The 20,688-nt window shown below is 42.7% G+C and overlaps 1 protein-coding gene across 3 annotated transcripts in view; it reads right to left on the minus strand.

Annotated features, from left to right (window-relative positions):
• Positions 1-12,416, minus strand: part of GK (glycerol kinase) — an 82,470-nt gene extending 70,054 nt beyond the window's left edge. Inside the window, exons 1-2 of one of the 3 annotated variants that reach the window (XM_007456852.1) lie at positions 12,190-12,358; positions 718-791 (exon numbers count right to left, since the gene is read on the minus strand). In XM_007456852.1, coding sequence (XP_007456914.1) covers positions 718-791; positions 12,190-12,267 — 152 coding nt within the window. In that variant the 5' untranslated portion in view covers positions 12,268-12,358. Of the gene's footprint in view, positions 1-717; positions 792-12,189 lie in introns of all 3 variants that reach the window. The other 2 variants (XM_007456851.1, XM_007456853.1) reach the window with 2 other exon arrangements.
• Positions 12,417-20,688: the final 8,272 nt, after the last annotated feature.

Here is a 20,688-nt window from a genome sequence, read left to right on the forward strand (position 1 = left end):
TATCGTTCTACTGATGGCAGACATTTGAGGGGCTTCCAGTTTGGGCTAGTATGAACAAAGTTACTATAAACATTCATGTAGATAAGTCTTCCTATAGGCATATGCTTTCATTTCTCTTGGATAAATTCCTAAGAGTGGAATGTTGCAGATGTATGATTAATTTTATGAGAAACTGCCACACAGTTTTTCAAAGTGGTTGTATTATAAATATCAAATTTTAAATAAAATACTGTATATGTATATGTACTATATAATATATATATATAAGTAGTAATATCACAATTACTATATATGAACATTACTCCCCGAAAGGATGATTTTAGTATTAGATGATAAGATATATGAATGTTTTTTAAAAACGTATCTTTATTTAAAGAAAAAACCCTTACATGAAAATCTGCAAAGCAGCAGTTTGGCAATGATGGAGACACAGAACTAAATGATTTCAAAGTCAACGTGGAATTTCTGATATCTAATACTCCTTTGCTTTATTACTTTATTATCGCTTCCTTTTGTCACTGAATTCCTAAGCCATCAATCATCCACATGTTTTTGCTGAGCTACCAAGTTACTGCTTCTTTTTGTGACTAATACCTATCCCTCACGTCTTCTCAGTACGGTGTTTGGTTAAGTTTACTTTACAAAAGCACAGGGCAGGTGGGGTGAGATGGACTAATAAACATGATGTACATTTACATATTAAATTAGGAAACATACCCTTCTCTTGGAAACTCCTGTTTTATTTCCACTTGATGATGACTAAGTAGTTCGGCCGTTTTTGAATTGAAAACCTGAAAAATATATTGCAATATTAGGGTAAAAATGCAGGTAGAGAACAAAGATGTTTAAAAGTTATTCAGTGGGCTTCCCTGGTGGCACAGTGGTTGAGAGTCCGCCTGCTGATGCAGGGGACGCGGGTTTGTGCCCTGGTCCGGGAGGATCCCACATGCCGTGGAGCGGCTGGGCCCGTGAGCCGTGGGCGCTGAGCCTGCGTGTCTGGAGCCTGAGCTCCGCAACGGGAGAGGCCACAACAGTGAGAGGCCCGCGTACCACAAAAAAGAAAAAAAAGTTATTCAGCAACTGAAGTTCTTATTCACTGATAGAAAAATCATTTCAGATGAAATGCCTTACGAGATGTTCTACTTTCCCTTCAGATAGAATCACGTAAGTTATAAGGTAGCTTAAGAAATAACAACTTCTCTTTAGATAAATGAAAATATATTAAAGATAAAGCTAAAGAGGCAATTCCTCATTCTTTAAAACAAATGGTTCCAGGTGTAGGAAACTTAATACATCAACCAATTAATAGTATGGATTTCTTTTAGAGAATAGGAAAACCAAAGATAAAAGAGAGCTGGCCAAATGCTGATAGTGATAGTATATGGTTCCATTCTGCATCTACCTTGGATGTGGAGACAGGAGTCAATAGATGCCCAGGCAGGAAAGTATACTGTGTAAATTCCTTTGAAGGGAAGTGTAACAATGCATCTGGCTCTCAGGAGAGGTAAGTAGAGCCGTACCAGGAGAGGGAGAAGAGGGCCGTGGCATCTAGCTGAGGGCTCTGTGACATGCTTGTCATGAATTGCTGACCCTTGATGATAAAACATTAAAACCAATGAATGAAAGCTACCAGAGAAGAAGTGCAGTACAAGCCTCCACAAATTTAAAACCACTAAAACAACACTTCTTCAAAACTTAGCAACCGTTTTTTCAGATATATTTATTTCTCATCTGGGTGTACCTATATTTAAGTATCAAATTACTTAGTCTTTCAGAGTAAGGACTCATATTTTAATTAAAACTAACTTCCAAAATCACTATAATTGCAGCAGTAAAGTCACATCCAATTAAGAAAGTGTTTCCAGGCCTAGGTTTCCTGTGGGAGAAAATTACTTGCTGAATGCAGACTAAGGAAGAAAGTAATAAGGGAAAACACACAGTGGGTCGGGTTGCTGCTCCCCTCCCTCCCCACCACACACATCATTTTTGGGGGAGGAAGTAATAAACATAATGAAAGCAAGAAGGCAAATTCTCAAGTCCTTTGAGGAGATAAAATATCTTACAGGGCAGAGGTTAACTTGACACATCATAAATAAAAGGCACTTGGCTGAAGCCCATGTAATAGCCCAGTAATTTACAACTTAGCATTGGGTAGGTCTCTAGGACGTCCACTCCAATTGTCCCATTTTATCTGCTGAAGCATCTCTAGGGCCTAGAATAGTGCCTGGCATAGGGTTTGATAATCAATAAATATTTGTTGAATATCTAAAAAACTGTGGTCTATCAGGTACTTATTAGGAAAAAAATATTAAATAAAATGGGAAATGGGGACTTCCCTGGTGGTGCAGTGGTTAAGAATCCGCCTGCCAATGCAGGAGACATGGGTTTGAGCCCTGGTCCGGGAAGCTTAAAAATATATTGTAAGGCCAACTGGCCCGAGGCAGGGGAACACAATCAGATTCACAGGTTGCATCAGACCGAAATTCTCCAGACCACCCAGTTCCAGAAACTGCCCTGGAGACATTCCGGACCACCCAGTTCCAGGAACTGACCTGGGGACTTTGAACCCAGCCCAGCCTTCCCGCCTTTCTAGGGGTGGGACTAACCGTCCCCCAGGATACCCGAAAAGACCACCAAATAAGGAATACCCTGTGCCCTCCCAGATTCACCACACCCCTTTCCCTTCTTCACCTATAAAATCTTGCCCAACCCTCGCCCGGGTGCGACTTCTCTGGCCCCTTTCTCTCGGACCAGTGAACCTCCCCCGGGAGCGCTCCCTAATAAAGCTCACTTGAAGCTTTCCTCTGTGCAGTGCGCCACAACTACTGAGTCTGTGCTCTAGAGCCCGCAAGCCACCACTGAGTCCGCAAGCCACCACTGATCCTGCGTGCCGCAACTACTGAAGCCTGTGCACCTAGAGCCCATGAGCCACAACTACTGAAGCTCACGCGCCTAGAGCCCCTGCTCCACAAGAGAAGCCACCGCAATGAGAAGCCCACGCACTGCAACAGAGTAGCCCCCGCCTGCTGCAACTAGAGAAAGCCCACGCGCAGCAACGAAGACCCAATGAAGCCAAAAGAAACACCCAAAAAAAGGTGAAACTAATTTTAATAACATTTTATTTAAACCAATATATCTAAAATTATTTCAACAGGTGATCAATATAAAATTAATTAGATCTTTCACTCTTTTAGTACTAAGTCTTTGAGATCTGGTATAGATTTTATACTTATGGTCCACCTCAATTCAGACTAACCACATTTAAAGTGATCAATAGCCACCTGCAGCTAGTGGCTGTCATACTGGACAGTGAAGTTGTGGAGTACTGCTTTTCTCATATATCTAGGTTCATGTGAGGAACTGTAGTGAAGCCTCCTGATTATCCATTTGTCTGCAGACGGACAAGCATACAAAGCAGGCTAATGATGTTTCCATAAGACTCTATGGCTGAAGAGTATGAGACACTCCATATGAGAACACATTGCCGAGTAGTGAGAGTGCTAGTCGGTTCTTTTCAAGTAGATTTCAAAAGCCCTTGTCTATGAAAGATGGCAGTGGCTACAGAGTTTGCTTTATAAAAGGTCTAGCAGAGTCATTTGTCTAAAAATCATTAGATGGCAAGGGAGAAACACCCCAGAATTACAGATGCTCCTCATGTTTTTCTCCCTTTTCAAGTTTGAAATTCACCTAATTTAAAAATTAGTTAAAACTTCAGACGCACAACGGCACAGAACAGAAAACTCTCTTTAAGAAAATTAATTTAAAGAAATACTTTAAGACACAAGAGTCTATGGGATCTGGAAGAGATCCTAGAGTTCCTCTGGGCCAGTGTTTTCAAAGTGTGCTGCCCGCATCTCTAGGACTCTTCAGAAGCTGAGAGGGAAGGACAGGGAGCTCTGGACCACGCCCTCCCTTAGATTTCACATTTTATTGACTTCAGCTTCCAGAAGAGAGCTTAACAATGGAGTTCCAAGGCAAAAAACAAAATGACAACACACACTGAAACCCATGGCCCTAATGGAATGCTCTCTTATTTGCAAAGGGAGCTCCAAGAGATCGGATAATACTGACAAAACAGGGCTAAACTCTAGGTTTTCTAAATACCAATGCAGAGATTTTCCAGTACAAAATCAGACAGATACTAATTAGGACTTTTTCATTCATTAAGTGGCAGTGAATACAAAGGAGTTTTCTAACACAGTGCTGCCTATGCTACAACGAGGAGGTAGGACATCCAACCCAGACTGGTGGGCTCAGAGAAGGGCTCTCAGAAGAGGTAACTTCCAGGCTAAGACTTAAGGTTGAATACGAGGGACTCCGAGTGCGACTGGGAACGGTGGGGAAGCTAGGCTGAGGCAGGGAGAGCAGCTGCAGATGTGGCTGCAGTGACCCAGGTAAGACACCTAGAGGGCTCCACTTGGAGGCCAGCAGCAGTGGGGACTGAATGAAGTGCACTGCTGAGAGAGATTCAGTTTAGGAGGTATAAGCAAATCGTCAAGGGCTTGGACGGGGAGGAGTGACAAAAAAGGAGGAATACTCAAGGATGACAGGTTACAGGTTACAAGTTAGAGTAGGCAGTGTTTACAAGACAAAGGTAGGGCAAGGAGAAGTAGTTAGGGTACAGAAGGGGGTAAGGAGATTTTGCAAATTTCATTTGAGATAATGTGTGTTTGAGGTGTAACTCGGCACAGAAGTGGAGATACCCAGTAGTCAATTGCTTATGTTTTAGGTCATAAGCTTAAAGAAAGAGATCCATTAAGGGTACAAACTTGGAACTAGTAGATAAATAAGTCCTGGAGAGCTAATGCACAGCAGAGTGATTATAGTCAATGGTAATGTATCATAAACTTCAAAGTTGCTAAGGGAGTAGATCTTAATTATTTCCACCACAAAAATAAATGATAATTATGTGACATGGTAGAGCTACGTGGATAATGCTATGGTGGTAACCATACTGCAATATACAAATGTATCAAACAACATGGTGGACACCTTAAACTTATACCACGTTATATGTCAACTATATGTCAATTAAAAAAAAAGAGATCCAGTCTTAGAATTTCATGTGGGCCGGAAAAGGCAGTTGAGAACGTTACGCTTGGTGTAACACGGAGGCAAAGAGCATGGGCCTGGGAGAGCTGGGGCTGGGGGTCAAGCCCAGCCCTGCCCATGTCAGCTGTTTGACTTTAACTTCTCTAAGCATGGACTTTTCCATCTGTAAAAGGATTAAATAAAATAATGTACGCTAATATTGTCAGGAACCAAGATTTTTCAGTGCAAGAGGAAATAAATATAAAATGAAAGAACTTAAGTGAACTGTAAAGTTAATTAGAACTGGAAATATCAATATGAACTGAGGCTTTTAAAATCCGTCCCCTGAAAGAGCCTAGAAACAGTGACATCTCTGTGACAATGACCAATACTAGAACTCAGAATTTCATCTCTAAATATGGTTAATCACTAAAGGAAAACTTGGAGAAATATGTGGAAAAATAGCTGACTCCAGGTTTAAATTCACCAAAAAACTACATTAAGAAAATATGACAAGTATGAATAATTGTTAAATCTGGGTGATGGATTCACAGCCATTCATTACGTTTGTCTTTTTACTTTTCAGTGTGTTTTAAATTTTTTCATTTAAAACATCGAAAATATATAGAATATAATAAAAAAATAATGTATGAAAAGTATTTCGTAGAGGGCAGGCACACAGCATGTATCCAAAAGACGTTACCATTACTGTTGTGGCTACAACTGGTACTATTTTTATTACTGTTCCTATTATTACTACTACCACCAGCACAGCAGATAGGTGATAAGAGATAGGATTCAAAAAGTCACCAGTGGGCTTCCCTGGTGGTGCAGTGGTTAAGAATCCACCTGCCAATGCAGGGGACACGGGTTCGAGCCCTGGTCTGGGAAGATCCCACATGCCACGGAGCAACTAAGCCCGTATGTCACAACTACTGAGCCTGCGCTCTAGAGCCCACGAGCCACAACTACTGAGGCCGCGTGCCACAATTACTGAAGCCTACACACCTAGAGCCTGTGCTCCGCAACAAGAGAAGCCACCGCAATGAGAAGCCCGTGCACTACAACAAAGAGTAGCCCCTGCTCGCCGCAACTAGAGAAAGCCCGCGCAGCAATGAAGACCCAACACAGCCAAAAATAAAATAAATAAAATAAATAAATTTTAAAAAAAAATCACCAGTTCTGTATTCATCTCTAAGCCCAAATCCTGTCTCAGTTCCAGATTTTGTCTTTGGTGGGGGAGGGCAATTAAAAACTGAAGAAACAACTTCACATAGGAAAGGAATTCAGCACAGGGCAGGCGCACAGCATAAACCCAAAAGATGTTACCACTACTGCTGCTGCTACTACTACTGCTACTTATTATGATTATAGTACTACTACTGCTACTATTACTACTCCTATTATAAGAGGAGAATTCGAATTAGAAGTCATTAGCTCTATATTTACCATTGTGCCTAAATCATGGTCAATTCCAGATTTGGAGGAGGGGGACAGTTAAAAAGCTGAAGAAACAAGGAAAATTACTTCTATAAAAATTGTTTTAAAAGGACTTTCTGAAACAACGCATGCCTTCTGTCTCAGCAGAAGGGGAGTAGTGGAGAGATGAAGACGAAATGCAGTCCTTACTAAGTAACTGTCTTTCACGCTTGCCTCACTCACCCTATGACTAACTCAGCCATCCCATCATAAACATGCATTCACTTCCCTCCCCATGTGGTTTCCCCACTAGCCTACTCATGCCACACTCAACTTTACTGTGTGATAAGTAAGACATTGTTCAGGAATATAAACTCTGTCTCTAAAACACTATGTAAATTTGCAGGACCTAAAATAAAAATATTAGCTACAAACATGTTACATTGCAAACTTTACCACAGAAGGCATAATGGCATCTTCCAACAAGCCACAGAAGTAAACACAGCAAATGGCATTATATTTTTCTTAAAAAAGGAAATTATATTAAATAGCATATTCATACATCTAACATAGCTATAGTTGCCAAATTCAACTTTTTCCAAGACCCCGCAAGTTCTCCCTTTCTAGTCTTTCAGTCTAAGAGTTCTAGTCAACACATCAAGCCCTGGAGGCCTCTCTCTGCTGTCGTCTATTCATGTAATGAGCACCGACCAGACGCCACATGCTGTATTAGGCTTTGGAGAGGGGGGGAAAGACACCATTCTGCCCCTCAAGGAACTCAAAACTGAAGGCTCTAAACATTTATGCTTATAAGACAAGAGGACAAGAGAGGGTGGCAGCTCTCTGATGAGAACATGTTCTTGCCATGTCTGTAATGTTACGGGCAAGAAAACTAACCAACTTAGTGGTGGGGGTAACACAAAAGAATCACATTTACATTTATTATGAGGGGCCTCAGTCGAGCTATGAGCCAAATTAGTTTTACCAAATTTACTGTTCATTAGTTCCTGGCCCTTAATGGGTGCCTAATACTTATGTGTTGGATACATAAATGAAAGAAAGAAAGCGGAAATCTATCCCTTAACCTTGAGATCTCTAAGTATGATGAGACAACCGGGGTCAAGGCAATGTTTCCTGCCAAAATAAGCATGAAGCTACAATTCAAGTCATTCTTCATAGATGCTGGCTATTGGAACAAAATGGTTACGTAACCATTATCCACGGTGACTACACCTAAGCCCTGCCCAGGCCCCGCTTAATCTGAGTCACAAGATGATCCAAACCAGCAGGACTTTTTCAAAGGCAACATTTTTTTACATATTGTGAAACCTGTGTGTGAGTATGTTTTTCTTGGTGAAGATTCATCTGTGACCATAATCAGAACTGGTAAATGGCCTTCCCCAGCCTCCCATCTTCCCTTCACAGTGCAGTCAGCCCTCCATACCCACGGTTCCGTTTCTGTAGATTCGACCAGCCACAGATCAAAAATATTTTTTTTAAAAATTCCATAAAGTTCCAAAAAGCCAAACTTGAATTTGCCCTGGGCCTAGCAACTATTTACATAGCATCTACATTGTATTTACAACTACTTACATAGCATTTACATTGTGTTAGGTTTAAGTAATCTAGAGATGATTTGAAGTATATGGAAGGATGTGCATAGGTTTTATGCAAATAATGCACCATTTTATTATATAAGGGACATAAACATCCTAGGATTTTAGTATCCACGGGGGGGTCCTGGAACCAGTCTCCTAGATACCCAGGTTTGACTGTACTCAGGTAGCTCGGGAGCCTAAGGCAGGAGGTGTTAGGAGGATAGGCTTCTGACTGTGACAGACCTGGACTTGAATCCCAGTCCCACATTACTCTGTAACCTTGGGCACACTCTTCAGCATGGTCTAATCATCTAGGCAAAGGAGCTTAATAATACTACCTACATCATATGTGTTATGAGGATTAAATGAGATAAAGCTGGAAAAGTCCTCAATGCAGTGCCTGACACATTGCAAAAGTCACAACACATTCTAATCCTTTGTTTTTTGTTTTTGGGTTTTTTTTTTAGCAGTCAACTTAATGGGGAAATAATAAAGTTACCAAATTAAAAAAGGAAGTTGACTGTTTAAGGTGAAGCTTTTGTCTTATGAAGAAATGGCTCCTCCTTTAAACCTGTTACACTAATTCTCTTTCCAAGAAGTTCCTACTCTGAAATCTGGGTAAACACATGCCAAGCCCAGTTCACTTTCCTATCAGACAAGTTGGAAATTTTCCTTTGGTACAAAACATATGCATAGGGTCCCAAGATTTAAGTCTCTGACAACTAGAGGAAGAAACGAACCTGTTCTAAAGTTGCAGGTCTACTACTAAAAGAGAAGAAATTAAGTAATCAAACATACCTAAGTCAGAGAGTTTTAACATTTTTTGACAAGATAAAAAAGAAAACCAGATTTAAAATTCAGTTGACCTATAAAAATCTATTCAACAAATATGTATAAAGTGCTCCTGTAGATAAAACAGATGTTCGTCATGTTGACCAAGATATTTTAAGGAATACAAAGATGAACAAGTCTTAAAAAGGAGGTTCCTGCTTTCAAGTACAGCAGATATACAATGACACGAAGTAGGTGCTAAGAGCTATTAACAAATAAAAAAGAATGCTATAGGAAGGGGGAGAAATTCTGACTAAGGGTTTGAGGAAGACTTCTACCAAGAGATGGCAGTTGAGTACAATTTGGAGGTAGAGTACAATTTGGAGGTAAAATTTGGAGTAAAATTTGGAGGTAGAGCGCAATTTCAAGAAGCAGATATGGGAAATTTTCACAGGGAGGAGGCATTTCCCTTGGATGAAAGAACATGAATAAAGAAATCTTGTGTCCCTTATGGGAGAAAGCCAACATGGCTGGCATCAAAAAAGGGAAAAGAAAACTTAGCAAGGTTATTGGTCTTGTGAATGTTGAATGAGATATGACAATTCAATGAATAATGGTCAGGAAATTATTTTAATACCTTTCACTCTATAAGCTTCCTTATGACAGTCCTTATCTGCTGTATTCTTTCCTGAGAAGGTAAGCAAATATTTGTGAGTCATAATTACAATGTGGAACAATATGACTAGAACAACTCCTGGGAATCACCTTGGGACTGAAGCACTTATTCAGCAAATCTGTTATCTGTATTTTGTAGGGAGTGCTTTAGCAAACCTCTTTCCTTATAACCAAGGGGGAAAAAAAACCCTTTCTAAACCATTCCCAAGTTTTTCTCTACTTCACACAGGATCCCTTCACACAGGTAGTCTTTTATTTACCTCTGAAGCTTTCTTGCATAGTTGTTTCTCAAGCAGCAGGAAACTTTATTGATCAACTTTTAAACATCATTCTATAAGCAGGACAGGAAGCTTCTGAATGTGCACCTTAGCTTACTCACTGAGATCAAGCCACAGTAAACAGCACCCAACTTTTTAAAGGCTCATGACACTGAACAACTGATTGTGATGATACTAAGTTTTCATTCCTTCCCCACCAATGCAGAAAGATGCCTCTTGGGCAACAAAATCTGAGGGACAAGGAACAACCTGCAGTAGATAAAGAAGATTGCTGGGCTATATGGAGAGCAACAGTGAAAAGTCAAAAGGAAGAAAGGCACAGTCAGGCTGGTAACTAAAAAGCAGCCTACAGAGTTATGAAATATGTTACCCACTTTCATAGAGGGCAAAGGCTGCCTAAACTTGAGAACAACTGCCATGTTTGGTTTGGCCCCTACAATCCATTAGGAACTAGTTGCCAACATTTAAGAACAGGAAGATTTCACTGAAAACTCTAGACTACCAGCTTTTCTTAAAGAATTTGAAGATTTGGCAGCACGGGGCTAGTGTTCCTGCCTGGCAGCTATAGGTTTCCCCTTAGCCTGAGTCTGCTCTCCAGTCTGCCCTCCTCCCTCTACCTGCCTGGCCCCTGGAGGCATTTGTGTGGGCAATTCTTGAATACGGCTTCAAAACTCAACCCACAGTTAGCACATTGTCTTAATGGTCTTTCTTAATTTGGGAAGATGGTAGTGATGATTGTGCATTTTATTAATCAAATCCAGTTAGGCTAAGTTTCTTACTTATGATTCTGGATTACTTTATAGACACTTACGTGAAAATAAGACACAGTGAAACCTGCCCTGGGTGATCAGAAGGTAAACAATGTAAGAGACGGTAGAATTATGTCTTGGCAGCTCCAACCAGGGTAAGTCATTAAATAAGAACCAAGCTAAAACTGGACTGAAGGCTTTTGACTTTAGACAAGAGAGATGAGTATCAAAATGAAGGTAAAGGGGCTTCCCTGGTGGCACAGTGGTTGAGAGTCTGCCTGCCAATGCAGGGGACACGGGTTCGAGCTCTGGTCTGGGAGGATCCCACATGCCACGGAGCAACTGGGCCCGTGAGCCACAACTACTGGGCCTGCGTGTCTGGAGCCTGTGCTCCTCAACAAGATTGGCTGCGATAGTGAGAGGCCCACGCACTGCGATGAAGAGCGGCCCCCACTCGCTGCAACTAGAGAAAGCCCTCGCACAGAAACGAAGACCCAACACAGCCAAAAATTAATTAATTAATTAATTTAAAAAACCCAAAAATACTCACTCACTAAAAAAAAGAAAAATAAAGGTGCAAATGCAGGTTTTGGTCAAGTGGCCAACTAAACAGAGCTCTGAAAAATATATATATACTGTATGTACAATGTATACATACAGTATATATACATACTAAATAATGCATGAAAACATGATTTGAGACAAAGAAGTGAAGAGGGAGCTAAGTAGTCATTAAATATTTACATCAACTTGCCAGATTAGTCAAATGTCCACTGAAAGCATGGGCTCTTAAACAACAATAGTGTTTAAATTACTTTTAAGTTATCTTACTGAAGTCAGTGCTAGATCACTTTAAGAGCAAGTTTCCTAATTGCCCAAAACAAATTAATCAGCAGAAAGTCACTTAAATAGCACTCCATTATGGCAAAACTCTGCTGTCAGACATGGTAAATAAAACGAGAAATAGAATTTCCCTGCCGCTTTACGCTGTGAAGCGCAGAGAGGACAGTCATCTTTGTAATGGGCAAAGTATCAGAACTGAAATTTACGAATCTTCGAAATTAAATAAAGACTCTGGTAAAAGCAGTGTAGTGTGACTTTTTCCTAATGTGCTCTGCCACTCGCCGGCCCCCGCCCCCCGCCTTGGCATTCTACCTTCTGCAGTGTCTGTGGGAGAGAATGACAAGGCATCATCACGCTAATACTATATTCGTTCCACTGCTCCAAAGGACGCTGTTAGGCTACCACAGCCGTGACACAGCTTCCCCCATCCAAGGACGTCCTGCCCCTGGCAGGCCAAATGCTTCTGGGGAAGACTGCAGCAGCGGTCAATGTGGCCACCTGTCCCCGGCTGCAGGCGGGCTGCTCTGCACGGACGCTCGACGAGTCCTAGCTCCCTTCGGGGGAGAAGTTCCCCCATTAGAAGGCGGCCCGGTTCCTCCTTCAAGGCCAGGGCTGCTCAGCTCAGCCGCGGGGGTCGCGAGAGGCCGCGTTCCCCCAGGCCCGGGCGGGGCAGCTCCAGCGTGGCAAGTCCCGCTCCGGGGCTCTTGGCCTCCTTCTCTTGCCTGGCGGCCGGGGGAAGAACGGGATGGGGACGCGACACCCAGCCCCGGCGTTCCAAGGCTCCCGCCCCGGTTCATCACCTACTCAGGGGCACCCCGGGCTCACCAAAAAGCGCGTCGAGCTGGTGCCCTGGTCCACTGCTCCCACCAACGGCCCCAAAACTGCTTTCTTCGCGGCTGCCATGAAACCAGCTTGGGGTCGGCGGGCGGTCGCAGCCCGTTTCCCTGGTGACGGCGGCGGGCGGCGAAGGGGCGGGCGGCGAGTCGGGAGGGCCGCGGGACCAGCAGCAGTAGATGGCTCGGACCGCGCTCGGGCGGCCCCTTTACCGGCGCGGAGCCTTCTCACCCCGCCCCTCCAGCCCAGGCCCCGCCCCCACCAGCGTTCCCCACGACTCCGGGGGCGGGGCGGATGGGGGGCGCTGTCTGCCTGGCCGACCAATTACCGAAAGCGGAAAGAGAAGGAACATTCAGACAATCTGAGGTAGCTAGACGTCACGGGGGCGGGGCCTGGGCGCGGCGGAGGCGGTGGCCGGCGCGGCAGGTCACGTGGGTCCGGCGACCAGGCGGCCAAGTCGGCCTGCCGCAGGGCCAGGGCTGGGGCAGGTGGTGCCCACGGTCAGGGAGCGTCTCTGGCCCGCGGAAAGGGCACAACCCTACCAGCGCCCTGGGGCTTCCGCTGGCGGATAGGTCCCAAAGGGCAGAACTGCTTGTTCCTCTGGTGGGCTGTGCAGAGCAAGACGTGAGTCACTCTTTGGACCGACCCTACCGGGCCTTCCCGCGCTTCCCACGCCCCGCCCACTTCCCGGTTCCTCGTCCAAGAAGAGAATAATCCCCTCTACTGGGACTGACCTTATGTAGTGTCACCTTCAGGAGCAGCGCGAATCCTTCGCCTTTGGAGGCTTTTCAGGGATAATGAACGAGTTTGTTCTTTCGGTTTAGCGTTTAAGTGAAGCGCTCAAAATCAACCTCCTGGGGTCATCAGTAGACTGTCCGGAAAGAAGTCGCCGGGGTCCTCCCTGTCCTGATGCGCCCTTGCCCCTCGCTTGACCTCAGTCTGGTGTCCCCTCCCTCACAGGCCCCTTTCTTCTCCCTCCGGTAAATGATGTGGACAGCAAAAGGAGAAAAGAGTCCTGCTTATTTGACGTTGAATTTACCTTGCTGGATTCTTTTAGATCCTATGTTCCAGGAGTTTTCAAAGCCTGGACCGAGACCCAATGTGAGAAATAGCTTACAAAACAACCCCAGGCCTGTGTGCCGACGTGTGTGTGTGTGTGTGTGTGTGTGTGTGCGCGCATTTATTTATAATTTATATAGTTACATATATATAAATACATTATATATTTTTACATATATTTTAAATGTTTCCAAAACCATATTTATCCTTCAATGCTATGCATTCTGTATCTTTTTTTTTTTTTTTTTTTTTTTTTTTTTTTTAGGCCTCTCACTGCTGTGGCCTCTCCCGTTGAGGAGCACAGGCTCCGGACGCGCAGGCTCAGCGGCCATGGCTCAGGGGCCCAGCCGCTCCGCGGCACGTGGGGTCTTCCCGGACCGGGGCACGAACCCGCGTCCCCTGCATCGGCAGGCGGACTCTCAACCACTGCGCCACCAGGGAAGCCCGCATTCTGTATCTTTTTTATTCTACTGCATATCATTTTTTAAAAAATGCTGGTTGAAAAATCACTAAATTGATTTTGTAAACCAGCAATGCTCAATCAATTTCAAAAGCATTGTACTATTCCCACTCTCGCATTTTTTCCACCCCATTTCCCCAATCTCTCACGGTTCCGGAACATCATTTCTATTTTTCCCCCCTCTCGCCTTCCTCTACACCACCTCACTTATTCATCTCTGTGTTTACAGTTTTACAACACTTGCTCTGGAAGCAAATATTCCTATACTCTGTCTAGAAATCGAATTCTAGTGTTCCAGATGAGGCCTACTTGTAGAGATGCTGGACTTGGTAACTACTGATAAACTGGCTTGCTTTAGGATAGGAGTGCAGATGAATCAGTATTTCTGAATTTCCTGGAAGAGGAAGAGACACAGACAGGCATACAGGCACATGTAAAGGAACTAGGCTAACTTGCCCCTGAACACCCTGAAAAACTTAATTGACTGAAATAGATAAGGATTTCCTTGACGCTAACAGGCAGTAAAAAGAAAGCCACCAGGCTTCCCTGGTGGCGCAGTGGTTAAGAATCTGCCTGCCAATGTAGGGCACACGGGTTCAAGCCCTCGTCCGGGAAGATCCCACATGCTGTGGAGCAACTAAGCCCGTGTACCACAACTACTGAGCCTGCGCTGTACAGCCCGCGAGCCACCACTACTGAGCCTGCGTACCGCAACTGCTAAAGCCCGTGCTCCTAGAGCCTGTGCTCTGCAACGAGAAGCCACCGCAATAAGAAGCCCATGCGCCACAACTAGAGAAAGCCCCCGCGCAGCAACAAAGACCCAATGCAGCCAAAAATTTAAAAAATAAAATAACTTAATTTTTTTTAAGTTAAAAAAAAGCCACCAAACCTACCACTTTGATCCATTAAAAGAAAAAAAAAAATCCCTGACCACGTTTGAACTTTCACACACTTCTGACTCTCAGATTCTAACAGGACAGCAAACTATTTGTTCAGCAGCATCATGTGATCAGAATTCAGACATTTCAGTAAAAGTGGGGCTAGACGTACATGAGAGATTCTAAAACTTATTGATCCTGTGGTTCCCACAATAGTCTCTGTTCCACATCCTTATTCTTTTCACCAAAACAGAACTTAGGCCACTGAGGAAATGTGACTTATGCACGTCTCATCCCAGATGGAATCTGAACTATGATCCCTTCTTGTCTTAACATAGGCATTCGAAACATCTGCCCAATGTTCCAGAAACTCAAGATACTTATCGGACCCCTACCCTAAAATAACTCACGATTCCTTAAAGACAAATATTTCCTTTCTTGTGTTGGGTCAACTGTAATTCTTGAACAACCTTATGGCTTTTGACTATGTAAGCCCCTGACTCTTTATCTTCCCCAGAACAGAACGTGAGTCTGTGTCTCCAGAATTGCAATTCCTAAGACTCCCACAAAGCTCTTTGTTTTGCAGCCTTGATACTGATTATTGACACCAAGGGAAGGGTCTTAAATGAAGCTCAGCCTTATCTCAATTCCACACCCTAAATATTTACTCTGTCATAAACCTATTTGCTTTTAACCTCTTGGAATCTCCCCCTTTGCCTGCCCTCTCACCTCCCTTTAAACCCCAGCTACAGTCTGTAAACTTAAATCTATATAAATGCAAAAGTCAACCAATATATCTTCTGATTCCATTTTTCATACTATGATTGAGAAAAAGTTGGAAATAACTGTTGATGACAAATTAATCAAGGGACTTCTCTGGCAGTCCAGTGGTTAAGACTCTGGGCTTCCACTGCAGGGGGCCCTGGTTCAATCCCTCATCGGGGAACTAAGATCCCATGTGCTGCATGGCACGGCCAAAAACAAAACAAAAAAATAATCATCAATTGTCAATCTAAGAAAGAAATGGAAAATTTTATTCGATCCAACTTGAGGATTATAACCCAGGAGACAGTCTTTTAGAAAGCTCTGAGGACTGTTAGAAGACACAGCACAGTTATGTTTTTGAGACAAAGGGTGATATGTCAAATGACATACTGACAGTTTGCACAATGCAGATCTGCATGTAGAAAGCCAGTAGTGGGTCACCCTGTCTCTCTACAAAATTAAGAAGGAATGTTAACTCCTAAGGAGCTCTGGTTAATGCAGATGCACAATACACACTAAAGGGGAGGGAGGAAGCCCCAACAGGCAGAGAATAATTTTATGTTTAAATTTTTCTTGTCTTGCCATAAAATATGAATTTAATTTCATCATAACAATGGTCCACGTGAGGCCCAGAGTGCATAAGTGGCTCATCTGAGTCCTTCTGTGGTAGAACCAAGACTAGAATTTCCATCTCCTTGACACAAGCCTAGTGCCCTTTGATAGCAACCTGAGGAAAACTAGGAAGAGAAATGGATAAAAAGGAAAAAGGTAGGATGGTCCGCCTTGATCTCCCCAACACCCGTTGAGATTTGAAGGCAAAGCGGTAGAAGAAACACTGGATTGGAAAACTAAGGACCTTGGCCTAGTGTTGGCCCCGGCATTCAACGCTTAATCTTCCTCAACCTGAGTAACTCATTGCCTCCCATGTCTTTCTTTTGCTTGTTTGTAAAATTGGGAAAATCACGGACATGGGTGGGTTAATGTGAGACTGAAGTGACATACTGTCTGTGAAAGCACTCTACAAGCAGCACAGTTCATCATGAAAAGCAAGATGTAGTCTCACTGGCAAGTGTGTTTCTATCAAAGAAATCCAGAGGTAAAGACCAAGGTCCTTCATGCAAATGATTTAAGTAGGCTGAGTCATCAAAAGCTCACTGTGAAATATTTCTGACTGGTAGAGCAAGAAATCAGTGTTAACTCCCCACCCACCCCTTGGAGAGTCTCTGGCTGTTTCACTTATTCCTCCTCTAGTTTTTCTTGTTCTTTAATTAACACAGAATTTATATAAGCAGAAAGGCTACATTTCCTTAGGGATTTTTTTTTTTTTTTGTCCAGTAGTGCTTCTTGGTCTTTCCATATTTTCCTGTCTTATTTTTTCTAGTCTAGTCTATTTGGAAAGCTAGCCTTTCCTTAATCTCTCCCTGCTATTCTAATAATTACTTGGATATGGATTGATATAGATACGAAGAAAAAAACCATAACATGGAAATTTAGTGCTGGAAAGGATGACAATAAATAGGGGCAGCACCCCTTTATTTTATGGGATGATGTAGGCAGATGTACGAAGTCCTTTGCCCAAGGTAGCAGAGGAAGTTAAAGACAGATCCAAAATGTAAATATACTTGATAAAAACAGCCAAATTGGGCGCCTTCCCCTCTCCCCATGCGAACTGGACAATCCACTCGCATGCATGTTAATAATCTAAGTATAACTACCTGATATTATGTATCACTTCATGCAATGTTACAGTTGTAACAGAGTTAGAACATGGCAATTATTCTCAAACTTTACCTACATTAGAACCACCTAGAGGACTTGTTAAAACCTGGGCCCACAACCCCAGAATTTCTGGTTTAGTAGATGAGTTCTGAAAATGTGCATTTCTAACAAGCTCCCAGGTGGTGCTGATACTGCTGGTACAAGGACCACACACTTTGAGAACCACTGTGCTATGGGTATGCTGGAATTTCTATTTTTCTAGGATTTGGCAGAACTGTGAGGTATGAGAAATCTGTCTTATGACTTGTGTAGACCTTTTTGTCCCAAATCTTAGTTTCCTGCTAACAATCAAATAATCCACTTAGAATATTGGTAGTAAAGGTTCAGGGCAGAGATTCTCAAACCTTAGTCTGTGTCAGAACCACCTAGGGCACTTGTTAAGGATTCAGATTCCTGCCACCTTCTCCCTACCCCGACCCCTCAAATGCAATGTGCAAGGCTCCTTGGTGCCAGGGATTTTCTCCTGATCATTATTATATCCCTAGGGTCTGGGTGTTCTACAAGTGATGGCTGAATGAATGAATGAATGAATCAATCAATGTGATAGACTGTTACATAGGTGGTTCCTAATGAATCATGCCTTTTGATAATAATGTCCTTGTGTTGTAACTTCCCACATTTGTGGGGGGGGATCATTTTGAGGTTTTATTATAGGCTTTGCTGCTGGATACAACTGTCACAGGTATCATGGACAGTACATACAAAGTCCAAGCTGTAAAAAACCATTTCAAAATATAAACTTGTTTTTGGAATACATTGTGTCAAAGGCTGTCCATATTAGTGCCTTTGGTATAAAGCGGTAACATTTCCCTTGATAAGCAGACAACACCCATGCATTACCTTATACACATTTCCACCTCCTGTAACTACTCTACTCTCACTCACCCAAGCTAGTCACAACTCGCTTCTGTCCCTTCACAGGTGCAGAGGAGATTTGGCTCGGGCCACGTGACTTCATGGTCAATGGGATGTTAGCAAACATGATGCAGACGGAGACTCGATAAGTACTTGTACAAGAAACATATGCCCTCTTGAAACTGAGCCGCCATGCTGTTAAGAAAGCCAAACTAACCACTAGCCAATGAGAAGCCACGTGGAGAACTATGGCATTCTAGCTGACCAACACCAACTTCCAGATGTGTGAATGAAACCACCTTGGATATTTCAGCCCCAGCAGAGCTCCCCGCTGACTGCAGCTGCTAAATGAGTGGCCTAGTTGAATGAGTGACCTTAGCCAATATCACCTAAAGCAGGAAAACCAGATACGCCCAGCTGGTTCACAGAGTTATGAGAGATAATAAATGGTTGCTGTTGTTAGCCACTTGGTTTTGGAGCAACAGAGAAATGACACAATGAGTACATTTTGGTGTGATCTCTATTCCTCACAGAATTTAATTCTTAGTCATATTTGGTTACAACCAAGACACTGGCTCTTTTGGAAAAATCAAAGTATGAGCATCCAGAAGCTTTCTTGTTTTCCAAAAACTTTCAACTGATGCAAGTTGAGAAGCTTTCAATTTGAAAACGCGTTCCTGATAAGGTACTGGGGCAGGGATGATACCTAGAATGCCTTTGAAGTCTTGGTTGGGTCTGTAAAGGGCAGTGGTGCTTAAGGTGAGACCACTGTCACTTTGGTTGTTTTCATTTCCTTCCCCCAGCATCTGTTTGGCCCTCTAGTCTCACATTCCTCTTATATCCCTCACGCTTTCTCTTTTGTGTGCTTGTTTGACTTTCCCTTTTTATATGCTCACCTCCAAGCCTCCAGTGGCTAATAGAAGACAAAGATGTAAGTTCCTTTTTATTTTCTGCCTTTTGCCACTATAAAGATGTAAAAAGTATGAATAATGACCAAAATGAAGTCAAAGTAACCACAATTATGTTCAATATTGTGTTCAATTATGTTTGTGATTAGAAATTATGCATTACATTCATAATCATGGGGCAATGACTTTTCCAGTGCTCCATTCACACATTCATATCAAACAGAGAAAAGAAAACTGATTTAGTGCCTTTCTGACAAGTCCCACAGTAGGCACAAAATACATGTTGAATGGATGAAGGGAATTCACTAATCTCAGTGAGATTACAATAATTGATTTGCTGATTCTTTGAAAAACAATGTGTGTTCTTGAAAAGAAAAGGTAACTTTACAATTTATTTGTTTAATCTCCCTATTTAAACTTGACTAGGAAAAAAATTGGAGGAAAGTCTATCATTTATCACTCAGTAATGGCGTGTAAGGAAAGAGGAACAGTGATCTTAGTTGAAGTATATTCACTGTTCCTTTAATGGGAGAATCTATTCATTTTTGAAACATTCCACTGAAATCATCTGTGTCTTTGGGGAAACTTCTTATGTGTGAAGAAACATATGGATTTATTTTTTTAATTAAAGGATTGGAAATAAGTTTTCAGATTACCTAGCTCAGCTGAACTTGTTAGAGTGGGAGAAAATAAAGGCAAGAATCTAAGTCGCTTGTCCAAGGTCACTCAAATGTATGAAGTTGGTCACAAAGTGGTGAGATGCACATGTGTGTCTTATGAATTTGTTACTATTCATGGAAAAAGAACTCAGAGTACATGCCAACCTACAATGAATCAACAGTACTATTTTCCAAAGATACTGTAAACATATAAACATTATATATATTAATTATTGAGCCATCAGTGAAGAAAAACCTGTAGCTTCTTTCTCTCTTTTTGGCCACACTGTGGCTTGTGGGATCTTAGTTCCCTGACCCGGGATTGAACCCAGGCCCTTGACAGTGAAAGCACAGAGTCCTAACCACTGGACCACCAGGGAATTCCCTGTGGCCCTTTTTCAGAGTTTTTCTACCACACTTTTTGTACTCCATTCTCCCAAGGCACCATATCTCACCACTGTACACAAAACCTGGGTCTTCATCTCTATCACCAAACTATGTTACAGAATGAGGAATTAAAAACCATAGAGAAACACCAGATGCTGGCAAGAATGTGGGGCAGCAGGAACTCTGATTCATTGCTTGTGGGAGCGCAAAATGGTACAGCCACTTTGGAAGACACCATGGCAGTTTCTTACAAAACTAAACAAACTCTTACCATAGGATCCAGCAATTGTGCTCTTCAGTGTTTACCCAGAGGAGCTGAAGACTTATATCTACACAAGAACCTGCAGCAGATGTGTACAGCAGGTTTATTCATAACTGCCAAAACTTGGAAGCCACCAAGATGTCCTTCAGTAGGTCAATAAACTGTGGTACATGCAGACAATAGAATATTATTCAGCGCTAAAAACAAATGAGCTATCAAGACATGAAAACACATGAAGGGATCTTAAATGGACATTGCTAAGTGAAAGAAGGCAATATGAAAAGGCTACACACGATATGATTCCAACTATGTGACAATCTGGAAAAGGCAAAACTACGGAGACAGTAAAAAGATCAGTGCTTGCCTGGGGCTTGTGGGGTGGGGATGTGTGGGGATGAACAGGTGGAGCACAGAAGATTTTCAGGTCTGTATCGTTACTATAATGATGCATACATGTCATTACACATTTGTCTAAAAC

The sequence above is a fragment of the Lipotes vexillifer genome, unplaced genomic scaffold (genome assembly GCF_000442215.2).
Source record: "Lipotes vexillifer unplaced genomic scaffold, Lipotes_vexillifer_v1.1 scaffold207, whole genome shotgun sequence".
NCBI classification, from domain to species: Eukaryota; Metazoa; Chordata; class Mammalia; order Artiodactyla; family Lipotidae; genus Lipotes; species Lipotes vexillifer.